This window comes from Athene noctua, chromosome Z (assembly GCF_965140245.1).
Source record: "Athene noctua chromosome Z, bAthNoc1.hap1.1, whole genome shotgun sequence".
Lineage (NCBI taxonomy): Eukaryota > Metazoa > Chordata > Aves > Strigiformes > Strigidae > Athene > Athene noctua.
Window position 1 is genome coordinate 55132094 of NC_134077.1, and position 14764 is coordinate 55146857.

The 14764-nt window shown below is 40.5% G+C and overlaps 1 protein-coding gene across 1 annotated transcript in view; it reads left to right on the top strand.

The window, feature by feature from the left end:
- The first annotated feature begins 417 nt into the window (after positions 1-417).
- SLC28A3 (solute carrier family 28 member 3) overlaps positions 418-14764 on the top strand; it is a 46865-nt gene continuing 32518 nt past the window's right edge. The window contains exons 1-3 of the mRNA XM_074932706.1: positions 418-474; positions 7993-8094; positions 13567-13649. Coding sequence (XP_074788807.1) covers positions 418-474; positions 7993-8094; positions 13567-13649 — 242 coding nt within the window. The remainder of the gene's footprint in view (positions 475-7992; positions 8095-13566; positions 13650-14764) is intronic.

The window sequence follows — 14764 nt, forward strand, 5'->3', positions numbered from 1 at the left end:
CGCAGGAGTGACTTGAGAACAGCTGTGAAAAAAAACCAAAAAAAATTGTGTTGGCCTCTCAAAGATCTGGGTGGGGAAGATTTTTCCCCCAAGCAAGTGAAGTCATGTAAATACACACATTTGCCTTTGGGATCACCCAGAGTCTGTCTGCCGCTTGGGGCCAGCAGGAATCCTCCCTTCTTGTCTCAAGAAACATTGAATGCAGTTTCCCATGCTGGCCAAAAGGGGCTGTGCCAGGGGAGTGAGAGGGTGGAGCTATAAGTGAGCAAGAACAACCTCAGAGCGCCCCCAGCTAAGCAGACTTCAAGTAATACTCACAGATTCCATGGATGGATTAACTGGGTGCTGACTGCTGTTGCCCTGTGATGCAAGTAGCTTTCAACATTCACCCAAAACTCTCCTGCCCATGCTAGGCGCATGGAGCTGACAGAGACCACCCGTGATCACTCAGGAGTGCACAATCTGGCCTTCCAGGTAAGTGTGGTTTTCTGTGCTTTGTGGGGAAAAGGAAGGAGTTAAAAACAATGAACAATGCCTACTCAGAATCCTTTAGGTTGCAAAAGACCTTTAAAAGCATTGTGTCCAACCATAAATATTTCAGTCCCCGAACAAAGAAAAGGCAATTTCTGCTCCCTACTTGCAGATATTTTACAACACACCACATGCTTTGTACTGATGTCCTGCCAAAGTACAAGGCTCTCTTTGTGCTGGAGCACAACTGACACCTTCAGGAGTAGGCCCCACTTGCTGCCTTTGTCTGCTGCCTGGTGTACCAGCATCTTTGAAAAGTGTCCTAACTCAGCAATATTTCATAGGCTGATGGATCTTACACCTTTCCCATCTGCTGTGTCAGTTGATGCCTTTTCCTGAGGACAGGTAATTAACAGTTAGGTTGTTGAGGAGGTCATAATTACGCATCAGACATGTATCTCATCAAAGCAATGTATATTAATAATATGAAAAAAATAATCATGTAATCACATTGGGACAAATCTTTTTTCTTCCACACATGAACTAAGTGCAATTGTCTTGTTTTGCTCCCAAGAAGAACACAGAGAGGAGGTAAGGAGCCAACCCAGAATGTTCCACATATTATGTGCACGAAGTAAGCTAACAGCAATTTAAAAAAATATGCAGATTTCAAAAGCAGAAGCACCAACAACCTCAGATAGTTATTGTTTTTTAGTGCCCAGCATCCCTGCACTTTCATATGAATTAGAGCAGGGACAAACATAAATTTGTGAACTCAAAGCCAGGCTGGTTCACTCTACTTGTTACTGAAGGTAGAACCAGCCAGGGAGAGACAGTGGTTCTGAAGAGTGCCTTTCTCTCCGCTGCAGACTTTCTTACTCACTGCAGATCTTTACGCTGCCCCTGAGCTCAGCTAGCGGGAAGGGTAGCATATAGTGGGTGTGAATACCAGTCGACACGATACAGATAACACAGAAAGGTCTTTCTAGATGCTTAGCATGTGGAATATTATGTAACTCCAGTGACATCAAACCACTCTGTATAATTTATTCATTGGGCTATGGAGACAGAGAAGCAGTAAACTGATTTTATAATCTGCCAGTCGGGGAATATTTGTGGAATGTAAGGGAGCTCGGGTCAAGTCCCTACTCCAGTCAATAGTTAATAATTCACACTAAGTGGGACAGCTTCAAGAGGAGACAGAGAACTTTCTTAAAACGTGATAGCCCAGTGGTTAGGACATCTTCCTGGGTAATCAGAGCGCCTTCAACACATCTGTGCTTCAGAGCAGATAGACAAGCAATTTGAAATTGAGTCTCCCTCAGTTGGAGTGAATGACATGAGAGCTTCATCCTAGCTGAATTTTCACACAAAATGTGTGCCTAAAATAGTGAAGTCAGCTTCCAAAGTCTATACCTACAAACCCATGAAGAAGTCCCTCCCTAGCTGCAGAAGCTTGGTGCCAAACACTCCTGAATGATCCAAATAGAAAATCACCTTTCCTCAGCAGTCTCTGTGGAGCACAGGATAGTGACTCACGTTAATCCTCTGCCTCAATGCAGCTAGCTCACCTGGGCAACATTCAGGGAACCCGGGTGCTTCCTTTTCTGTCCATTGCAGATATTTGCAAGAACCTGCAAAACCTCTCTGGCTTAAATAATGTAAGTGCCAAATCATGGAGACTGATCAACAATGGAACCTGGGGCCTGAGTCAGATTTGGTTACGGTTTTTTCCTGGCATACCAGAAGGTGTTTACATTATTTCTGACTCAACATGTAAGTCACTCCCTAGAGAAAATAAGACACAGGAAGAAATAGGTAAACTTCTGCATATAGAAAAATAAATCACAGTAGAAGCTACTAAGAAGAAAACAATCTCATAATTTTTTCCATTTTCTTGCATTGGAGCTTTTCTTGCACATAGAGTGAATATTTTTCTTCCTCCAAGATACAGAGTCTTCTAGTATTGTACAATGAGTATCTTCCCTAAACCACAAAATATAAAAGTGTTCTGGAAAGGAATGAATTTAAGCCATTTTAAGTATCGGTGTGGAATTGCACTCCATAGGTACCTTCAGATGCACCCGAGCCATTTAATGATGAACACACAAAGGGATAAAAAAAATAAGACGGGGACAAAGTAAACCTGGGCTAGGTAGCTTGTTCTATAAAGTAAGTTAAGAAAACAGCTCTCAACACAGTACAAGCAGTTCAGGGCTAACACGGGATGGATGAAGGATCATATCAGAGCGTTATTATGTCAAGAATGAGAGGCATTGTGCCTTCTGTTGTGAAGGGACTCTTAACAGGATGTTTACAGACTAATCTGCATTTTTACTAGTCGTACAAATAGTCAAAGGGGGAAAACTATTGGAGCTCTTCTTAATTTCACATTGGCTATTGACATTTAAACACGCACATCCTTCTGTACTATGATAGGATTTTCTCTGCATCACAGAAGCATAAAACTTTTTCAACTGTACTGTAGTAGACCCTGAAGAAATTAGTTAATGTTAACTTTCATAGAGGGCATGCATCCACGTAGCGTAAAGTTCTATTAACACCATGAATTACATTTTTAAAAAATGCATGATCCTGAAAAATATCAGGTACTTCTTTTGTACGCTACACAGATTCCATTCGAACTGTTTATAGGCGTAGTGTAAAAAACCGAAGGTCCTGCATTATTGCCTTGTGATAATGCCAGTACCTGAGACCCAGAAGCAACTTTTCACCTCATTAACAGCTAAGAACCATCTCAAAAGAAAACAGACAACAAAACCCAAATGTACAGCTCCAAGCTGTATCTCTCCTCTCACTTTTTTAATACTAGGGACATCTCCATTACTAACAGACATCTGGGTGTATTACAATGAATAAGCTTCTTGTATTGTTTTTAAGAATATACATAGCTCTACCCACACTGCCAGTCTTCCCAAGCACACTCTTACCCTTCTGTTCAATATAACCTTAATAAAATCCCAATGCAATTGTTAAGACCTACATGCTAAAGTTACCTGCTTTGGATACTACATCATAACTAGAATCAATAGATTGCAGCACTGTTTATAACAACACATTTAGATTTAGAGTATTTTTTTCCCCCTTAAATAAGTAATGCAATTTAAGAAACTGAAATAATTATCCTCATAGTGTCATCATTATTCAGAAGATTGACAGTGTTAAGTGTCTACATGCCAAAGTAATATATTCTGTAGCTATATCTACAATAATGTCATACATGATGTGTAGAAACACTACTGTATCTCTTGCATTTAATGTGGTTCAGTTAACTTATTTCTGATGGCACTGGCTGGAGGATCACTACAGTTGACCACAGAATTTCCTGCTCAGAAACCCCACAACATTAACAGTAACCCTAAAATTGACATTGAATTTACCTAGCTTGTGTTTAGCTCTCATTTGAGAGGCGAAGTTTTACCTAATCAGTTTTGACAATTCAACTTGCTCTCGATGATATTAAAAAAGTCACCACTTATTCCTCAAGGAACCATAAGAGCTGGTTCACAAAAAGGAAGGTAGGTGGAATGAAGAAAGTCCCTAGCTTTTAAAGGGAACTCAAAGATAAACATAAAATAGATATAACACAAAGGGAGTATAAGAGCTAATAAATATTTATTTTTCATTGGCACCCTATTGTCAGTGTTATGATGTGTTAATCACTCAGTAACTGTTTCTCTAGTAGAGCACACTCTGCTCTTAAACTGACTTGAGGAAGGATCCCCTTTAAAATTCTCCCTTTTACTCGTGCTTCATAGGGATACTACATATGCATCTTTTGTACACCATATCATTCAAATAAGCTTATAACATATGCTAAATAATGTAATTTATTCCTGTGTTTATTGGCATTCACCACAGCTTCCTAGATACTCTTGTCCAGTTGGTTAATTAAGTTTATAGGCACTATTAAGAATTTACATTTCATGGGCAATGTTGTTGTAATTTCCCTTGGAAATTATGAAGGCATTTCACTGCATAACACCATCAGATCCAGGCAGGAAATTATGAAGTCCTTTTCCATATTTTCAAAACTTGCTTTCCAAAGCCATGCTTTTTTAAAAAAAAACCAAACCTGTGACATACTACCCCATCTCTTACAGGAAATAGTGAAAGTTAGTTGTACCTTTAGGCTCTTTTCTTCTCAGGCTAAATAAATACTCCTTGCAAAAAACATTTTTAAGATTCTTGTCCTTGTCATACTCATTGTGTTCCTGCTTGACATCAACAGATGTTTTAAATGCCATAATTGCAGGGGTCATATGCACCTTGTTACCTTCTCAGGAATGTGCAGATCTTTTTTTCTTGTCTTCATTTTTATGGATTTTGCTTTCTGCCTCTCATACATTTTTTGCTCTGAGAGCAAACGAATTTCCTGTTTCTTTTTTTATGGCCAGCTTCAGTTAGTCTATCACTTTAACTTGTTTTTCCTGCATTTCAGGATACTATCCAACTATCTTGCTCAAGACTGACAACTTAAGCCTTTAGAGTAAACACTAATGTACTCAGAGATGGGTCAGCCTGATTTACAACCCATTTCAAACACCTCATGAAGATTTAGCCATCTGAATTTAAATCTGACAGTCTCTACCACTCATTTACTATAGTTTAACACATGGATAACAAATATTAATCCCTCCTACCCTGGACACTGAATTTTATCATTTGACAGAAATTTATGAATGCTATGATTATTGATCAGAAAAATTCTTCCTCAGTAATTAAGATGCATTTTAACTCCTTCAGAATCATGACACTCTGGCTAGCAAAAGGTGGTATATAGGGGAAAACTTAGATGAATGGTCTTCAGTTACACTGAATATTAAAAGAATAGCAAAGTTTTGAACTATAAATCAGATGGCTTCAGCTGACTGAATGCAATCCAAAATCCAATGAAATCCAGCATGGTAACTTAAAACATTTGCTTTTGAAGCATCTGTTTTCCACTGAGATCCTTAAGTACCTTGACTCTAATCTCCAAAGCTAATGTAATGACCCACTCTTAAACCATAAACAGTTTAAGCGGTTGCTTGGATGCTCTGGTAGTCAATCTGTCCTCATCATTAACAGCTTCCTTATGTCAATACAATTTGAGTAGGTTCAGAAGTGACTGGGCATATTGCTGGATCTGGCCTGTGCTCATAGAAGGGTTATGCTAGCTGTAGTCCTTAAGGCTTGAACTCCCATTTTCTGTTGCAATGTTTTGTTCTGGAGACATTTCCAGGGAGGTGGAAAAAGATGCTGAGCAAATGAGGTAGAAGCTTTTCTGCCCACGCTGGGTGCTTAGGTAGCAATCTGCAACAGCAGGTGATAAGCAAAGACAAAGGAGTTCCTTCAGCAAACTCAGAAAGTCTCTAAGCAAATAGAAGAAAGGAATAGACAGTTTATCACCTGAATATTGCTATTCTTAAGAGAAATTTTAAAGAATTTTTATTAGGGTTAAATAAAATGTATTTTCACCAAACAAATTTTAAAAATTGTATGAAGGGGAGAATGAAGAGATTGTACTTGAGGAATCAGCTGTGAAATACAAGGAAATTACTCAGCTTCATGGCACTCAGAAAATTGTAGTCGACAGAAGTAGTCTCTTACTGAAGTAAACTTATCAATAGTAATTAACCATTTTCTACTGAATTTGATAGAATATGCCAGAAATACAGTATGATCATTTGAAATGAGTGCTTTTTATGCTTGCAGAAAATAAATCTATCATTCTGCAGTGCAGGCTATTTAGAGTTCCAGTCAACATGTGATGCTCTTACTAGTTTTCTGTTACATTACTGATACATTAATATATTTTAATTACTCTATAAATGAAACTCTTACATAATTATTGTAGTTGAGCAGTGGGTTGGACAAAGTGACTTTTAGAGGTTTGTTCCAATGCAGATTACTTCTCTTGCTTGTAGACAGCAAGTCGCACGCTTACTGTTTTTCACATGCTCACTGACAAAAGTCCTAAGGAATCTGCTGCTTCTTGCTCAGCAACAAGTATAGAAATCTTCAAAGGGACTATCTCCAGGGGTGTGTGTGTGTCAATTACAGAACCATACCACTTCAACTTCACTATGCTGATATGTATAGTATTTTTTATATATTCTATCTCAATGCTACAGTTAAGGACTGCTTCTTGTGATTTTTTTTTTTTTTTTTTTTACTGTATGAAGTGTTCAGTAGAGGCTTTCACTGCCGACTGAAGGTCAGCTATGGCAATCTCCTAAAACAGCATGATTAGAAGGCAAACAAGTAACAGAGGTGCCTTCTGAAAAATAAGTATCTCCCTCTTAAGGGAATGCAAAGATACTTTTCTCTTAGAAGGAAGGGAACTGATGTATCAGCATTTGGTTTATCAGGGCCACAGGAGATGAATCAACAGCTTCTTGCAACTGCCTCCTCTTCCCCCAGACACACAAAGTTCCAGAAACACTTTTACTGAAATATATTCTTTGTGAATTGTAGAGGCCGACTATCTTTAAAGAAAATATATTACTGGGAAGTGTTCTGGTTGTTTCTAAGGTCAAGTTTCTGCTAAAAGCAAAATTTAATTTATGTCTAATAGTACTGCTTATTCCTGCCTTTATCAGAATTTACTTTGATTAAGCTTATTTTGTATGTTAATTTGAAATTATCTTTTTCTTAGAAGGCTAAATGTAGATACTAATTTACTCATTTTATTACTATGTAAATAATGAGATACTTCATGCATAAAATGCAGTGCAATCACCATACCATAACTGCTGTTGTAAGAAACCACTGAAATATAAAATATTTGTATCAATTGCAGATATAAGTTATCTGGTATTTTGTTTAAACAGCTTTCATAGGAAACTGATATAAGAACCAGCCCTTTGAGGATCATTAAAAAGTAATAGTGTATCCTTCAAAATATTAAACAAGAAAACTCAGATTCAGAATAAGAAAAAAAAAAAAAAAGAAATAGTGGAGCTAGTTATGGCTGTCCAACTCTCAGTACACTCTGACAAAAGGTATACCACAGAGAATTAATATAGTAAGGCTAACTGCTCTCTTTGGAGATACTCTCAGTATTTTATCTCAAGAGCAATTTAAGTATCTATTTAAAAAACAAAAAATCATTTACTGCATATGCATAAGGAGCATGTATACTGGAGCAAAGGTATTAACAATCTGGGGAAGGCCCAAACAGGCCCTTTTGCTCTTGGTGGGGAAAAGGGCTGAATCTCTGTAAACTGTTGAACCACTCCTAAGGTAAAGGGCAGCACTAGGAGGACATGTGAATTTTCATCAAGAGAACAGCAGATTCACATTAGACAAGCACCATCCGTGACCGATGCAGCTTTGTGTAATAGTGCAGGGACTTGAACACCTGAGCTCTGTAGACTGAGTTTTGAACTCCCTGTACTAGTAAAGTAAAACACAGAAGCACAGGCATTAGAGAGTCAATCAGTTCTTACTGCACATGAGAGAGGATTTCAGCTTTAGATTTGAAGCAATATTATTTCTGGTCTTGTCATGCCCCAGAACAACAGAAAAGGTGTGGATGCTACAAATCCAAAAGGTCTCGGAGACAATTCACAGAGAATCAAGAATACACAAAACAATAAAATTGTACATACTAATCAGGTATTTTTTTTCTTTTTTTTTCTTTTTAATAACCTTATGTAAATTCATAAACCTCAAATTCAATGTCAGTAATTAGTTGTAATAATTCTTCCAAGACAGGTATTTTAAAAAAACCTGAAATTAATTTAAAATTCATAAACTGACAGGGAAGCAAGTTCTGTTATCCAAAATACATTAAGGAAAAACAGAAAATTGACAGGACATGTAGGATTCAGAAAATGCTTTTTAATGTATAATGGCTTCTGGCTTCATTCAAGAGACAAAAGAGTCATCACAAATGTTGATCAGAGGGGAAACTATGGATGAGGATTTGATATAGAAACATTTTCTCATGTGAAGTTGGAAAAAGAGAAACTGGAGACATTTGGTTTAGTGATACAATCTTTCAGTCAGACAGGACATACATATTAAATATCCACTCATCCAAAATAGAGGAAATTTCAGAGAAACTGGAGGCAACAGCTCTGATGTACAACTGGACAGAGAAAGGAGAATACAATACAAATCATAATAAATACATCCATTTTTACTTCTTTTCACTGTACATTTGTTTAAGCCCACATAGTCAGTAGCTCACTGTGATGACATGAAAGTCAGAATTAAAAAAAACCAAACCTTTACTAGTGTCATGTATTAATATTTTCACATCCACATTCCAGAAATAATATGCTACTCTGAAAGTGCCATTAAAAACTTACAGTACTTTCCTGTGTTGTAATCATATCTACTTGCTAAGTTTGGTGATGGTACTTGATGTGCAGCACATAAAAAATAGAGGCTTCCTGATGCTGTGCATGTTCTTTTCTGTCTTCCAATGGTTTTTGGAGGTGATCAGAGGCAGCAAAGGCATGCTGCCAAAGAAATGCTTCTGCTCTCAAAGTTGAAGTGACTCCAGATATACAGTGATGGAAAGAATCACTTGGACTGTTCTGATATGCACTCCTGGGAACTAGACCAGGATCGGAGAACCTAGGAGAGGAAGGTGGTAGACAGTAACTATACCTTCCTCTTCAAAAAAGCCAGCAAAAAAGGAAGATGTCAAAACAAAAAGGGTAAAAGGACTGTCAGAACTGATTGAAACTGTTGAAAGATGGAGAAAAATGGTGGCAGACAATGAAAACTTGGTTTTGATCAAAGAAACCAATTTCCTAATGAAAAGGTTCAGCTGAAAGCATGCAGCTACTATTTCGTTCAAGTGTAATACAGACATGTATACACCCACACCAACACTTTCTCACTACTCTGTGACTGAGGCAGAAGAGTTTATTTTGAGGCTCTGAAGAGTATGGACCTTGCTGTATCCCTGCTGGCAGAAGTCCATGGAGACCACATAGCTCTTGGGTTAGCCTCAGCACCGGCCAGCACTCCCCAGGAGCCAGATCTGATACCGTGTTTGGTCATGAAAAAAGAAGAAAAGGGGTTTGGATCCATTCTTCCTTTTCCTTGTGTATCTTCAGAGTGAGACACAAGGTGATCTTTGATTTCAGATTTTCTAACAACCTTTAGTGTAGATGTAAGAAAGCATTTGTTATGATAAAATAGTGACATAATAATATTCTGAGCATATTTAAATACATTGCAGACAACATGAAAAGGTGTGGATTGATGCCTTTTATATTTGAATACTTAAAAGAAAAAATCAGTTACCTTCTCAAGACAAACAAACATTCACAAATTTGAAGAGCCAGAGCCCAGGCTTATGGGTGGTCCAGGCAAGATTTTGGCCTGGGGAGGATAGTGTGGAATGGAGAAAAATGACAGGGGAGCATGGTCTGCCCTGGGCAGCGTGTGAAGTGGGGAGCACTGGGGATGGTGATGGGGATAGAGGCAAGAGGTGTGAGACATGGGCTTTGATCTATGACCAGGAGAGGGGACATGGTAGCACAGGGAGCACAGCCACCTACAAACATGAAAGAAAAGTTCTTTGACCCAGGGAGCTGGGCTCTTCAAGGTTTATAATGTAGGTTCAAAAATCTGTAAGAAGAACTGGCATGAAATATACCTGAAATTTAAGCCCAGGAATAAATGATACTTCAATATTACCAGCACTCAGTGTCCCTCAGGTGAGAAGCCCACTTTCTACAGCCACTGAGAAGAGTGCTCCCAGTTACCACAAATAATAGCAGCTTAGTAGGTGGCAGCATTTTCATTTTTCAACTTTGCTTTATTTCATAGGCAAGACCAAAGAGAAAGAAATTGAGTTTAGTGAAAATGTGGCTGTAAGTTACAGTGTTCCTCCACAGAGCCACATGACTGCGACTCAGGGAGAAAAGAAGAGTTTACAGCTTTTGGAAGAAGGGGCTAGCCACACACAGTGATTACAGAGATGCTGTGAGGCAATGTGGGGCGGAAATTAGGTCTAAAGCCCAGCTAGAAATTAATCTGGCTTCAGCAACCAAGGACAACTAGAAATGTTTCTATGTCAATGGCAAAAGAAAGACCAGGGAGAGCTTCCATTCCCTGTAGATGCAAGAGGAAACATGGCAACGACTGATGAGGAAAAGGCTGAGGTGCTTAATGCCTTCTTTGCCTCAGGCTTTAATAACAAGACTCAGGCCTCCTCAGCCAGAGGTCAGAGACTGGGAGAACCCCCCCACAATCCAGGAGGAGACAGTCAGTGACCTGCTGCATCACACAGACACACACAAGTCTGTGGGACCAGATGGGATACACCCGAGGGTGCTGAAGGAGCTGGCTGGGGTGCTCGCCAAGCCGCTTTCCATCATTTACCAGCAGTCCTGGCTGACTGGGGAAGTCACAAACCTGATCTCCTTCTATGACAGGGTGGCCTGCTGATTACATGAGGGAAAGGCTGTGGATGTTGTCTACCTTGATTTTAGTAAAGCCTTTGACATCATTTCCCACAGCATTCTCCTGGCAAAACTGGCTGCTTGAGGCTTGGATGGATTTGCTGGGTAAAAAACTGTCTGGATGGCCGGGCCCAGAGAGTTGTGGTGAATGGAGTTAAATCCAGTTGGTGGCCGGTCACAAGTGGTGACCACAACATGAGTGGGGCCACTCCTGTTTAACATCTTTATTGATGATCTAGACGAGGGGATCGAGTGCACCCTCAGTGAGTTTGCAGATGACCCCAAGTTGGGTGGGAGTGTTGACGTGCTCGAGGGTAGGGAGGCTCTGCAGAGAGACCTGGACAGGCTGGAGCCATGGGCTGAGGCCAACTGGAGGAGTTTCAATAAGGCCAAATGCCTGGGGCTGCCCTTGGGCCACAACAACCCCCAGCAGCGCTACAGGCTTGGGGAGGAGTGGCTGGAGAGCTGCCAGTCAGAGAGGGACCTGGGGGTGCTGACTGACAGCCGGCTGAACAGGAGCCAGCAGTGTGCCCAGGGGGCCAAGAAGGCCAATGGCATCCTGGCTTGTGTCAGCAATAGCGTGGCCAGCAGGGACAGGGAAGGGATCTCACCCCTGTACTCGGCACTGGTGAGGCCGCCCCTCGATTCCTGTGTTCAGTTTTGGGCCCCTCACTACAAAAAGGACATTGAATGACTCGAGCGTGTCCAGAGAAGGGCAACGAAGCTGGTGCAGGGTCTGGAGCACAGGTTGTACGGGGAGCGGCTGAGGGAACTGGGGGTGTTTAGTCTGGAGAAGAGGAGGCTGAGGGGAGACCTCATCACCCTCTACAGCTCCCTGAAAGGAGGGTGCAGAGAGCTGGGGATGAGTCTCTTTAACCAAGTAGTAAGCAATAGGACAAGCGGGAATAGCCTCAGGTTTCATCAGAGAAGATGTAGACTGGATATTAGGAAGCATTTCTTTCTAGAAGGGGTTGTTGGGTGTTGTAATGGGCTGCCCAGGGCAGTGGTGGAGTCCCCATCCCTGGAGGTGTTTAAGAGTCGGGTTGACAAAGCGCTGAGGGATATGGTGTAGTTGGGAACTGTCAGTTTGAGGTTATTGGTTGGACTAGGTGATCTTCAAGGTCTTTTAACCTAGATGATTCTGTGATTCTGTGACTCCCTCTATACCCCTCCCCCCTCCAAAAACTACAATTAAGGTGACTGAGAGACTCCTGTCCATGTCATGCTGAGCTTTCTCCTAGGGGTATGAATATAATTTTCTACATATATACTCCATAACCATTTTATTTACTGGCCGTGTGTTAATTTTGCCTTTGAGCTGGTTCAGGTGTGTCACTAAGAACTAACTGAGGGCTTTCCAGAACTTTCAGTGATGCCTGCAGCGGGGAAGCCAAACAGAAGGCAAGGGCCAGGGCAAGCTCTGCCACGTGTCTTGCTTCACAAAGCAGTTTGGGGAATGGGGTTAGCACAAATAATAGTAACAAAAAAATAAAAGGTTAACTCACTGGTAGCCTGCCAGTGCTCTATGTGGCTGTGTACAGAGGGCCAGCTCCTCTTGAGATGGTAGGACACGACCAGCAGCTCAGGAAAGTACTCTGTGCCTTCACCATGGTCCTGGCTGGACAGCCAAGGACAGGTTACCAGTCACAGTGCCCTGGCGTGGCATTAAATTGAGGAGGTGCAAGCATGGCGCAAGGGTCACGTGCAGTTACGCTACTGCTGTTAAACACAACAGCTGCCTGGCTTGGGTCACCAGGCCCTCCACACACCCCACCATGAGCATGGATGTATGTATCCATGGGACGGGCACCTTGCCTCTGCCCCTCTGGACCAGGTCAGGGTAAGGAAGACCGTGGGCACAGCAGCCCCCACAGGTGCACTGATTAGCTGCCAGGGGCTGTACTACTCCCAGCCACCTCAAGGACAGTCCTTGAACAGGGTGGAGGTCAGGCTGCAGTCATTCAAAAGCTTTTCAAAAGCTTTAATGCAGCTAGGCTTATGTGGTTGCAGATAGCAAAAAGGTATGTTCCTGATGCAAATGTGCTATCTGGCTAAATTCCAAGTTTCTGCTGCAAAGCCTGTGGATGCTAGCTCTCTTTGAAGGATTGTGACTTGTTACATTTTCTCAGCAGTTTTTCTTAAGAAAGAAAACTTGGCTTAGTTAAATTTTTAAAACAATAAGACACACACACACAATTTAACCATTGTCCATACATAAAATTTCCATCATATTTTAGTTCTGCAAAGAGAGAGAAACATCAAAAACAGGAGGTCATCAACAGGAGGACCTGGGCAAGTTGGCTAATTAGCAGCTCTACCATCCCTACCTGAAGATGCCACTTTTTGGTGTGTTTGCAGTGGTACTCTGTAGAGGGCCCTCCCCAGCTTTGAGTAGCGTTGGTATTTTTTTTCCCCCCTTTATTTCCCCTTTCAAAATGGTGTGGATGGCTTGGGAAGGTTCACAGCCACAGTTTAACCACCAGGTTTGCCTGATACTGATCACAGCATTGGTGGCAGAGAGGAGAGCTGAAGCCGTGCTCTTAGTGCAGATGGGAAAGTCGTGAGACAGCTTCAGCCATCTGCCAGTGGGAATCTGTTTTTTTACACCTTACTTAACAAGCATGTACCCCTCTCACAGCCTTGATACTGATCTGTTTTCCAGGAGGATGAATACATCAATATTGATAGTGATCTTCATGAAAACAAACACGACTCCGTAGGTGAGGAGCAACCACGCTTGAAAGGGTAATGTCTTTTGGATGAGTAAATTTTCCACTCGCTTCATCCTGGCCTAAGCAATAAGCTGCCAGTGGTTCTGCTTCTGGAATAACAGCTCTAGATTTCACTCCCTATGCTACACAGACCTTGGTATTGCCTAGCAATTTGTGTAATAGAGGAACACATTGTATTTTAAATTATTATACATTTTAGCTGACACATGTGATCACGAAACTATCCTTCTGAAGCCTTGCAAATTAAAGGAGCAATATTTTTCTTTTTGTACATTAACTGCTTTTCCAATATTTCCATAAGAGACTTGTTTGAAGAAAGGTCTTTACAGTGATCTCTTTCAGGAAGTTAAAGATTCACTGTTGTCCTTCAGTTTGCATAGCTATTTACCCCAGTGCAAAAGAAGAATAGAACAGCTGCAAAAAAAGCCATTTTGATGGAGCAGAATTTTTACACTTTGTTAGCTCTGGTGCCAAGTGACCACACAGTGAATGCATACATCTACGTTTTACTCAAGGATTAGGTTTTTTGGCAAAAACTACAAACCCTGTATAAGACATTAAAACATAATTTTAAGTATCATATCTTAATTTTTTTAATGTCTTAGTATTTTTCTGTCATATTGAATCTTCATATAAATGTTCATAGAAATCATGTTGTACTTTTCCCCTGATTTCTATGACTACATTCTGTAATACAACACACCATTTCAGCTTTGAACCTGTCTCTCTTTCAGCTGATTTTAATAACTCACTTACTAGATATCTCAAATTTTTGTCTTACTCAGATTGGACTGCTTGGAAAGATCTTGTGCCTGTACAAATGATATATACAGAAGTAGTTGTGAAGATTTTAATTATGCTTTCAAGTTCTACATAGAGAACTTAAAGACGTGCTAATATGCTCAGATTTAGTGATGCCGTCATACTAAAATGCTGCTTCAAAAATCTAGCAAATGTATTTAGAAGTCATTTAAATATTCTCTCATTTCTCCTCTCTTTTTTTTGGAGATTTGTCAGTCCTTTGGCATGAAACACTTTCTTGTTAAAAACATTTAGGTTCTTGTTAAAAACATTTAGGTTCTTGTCTAGCAAAAACAATAGCTGAGATTTGATAGATCAAACATCCAA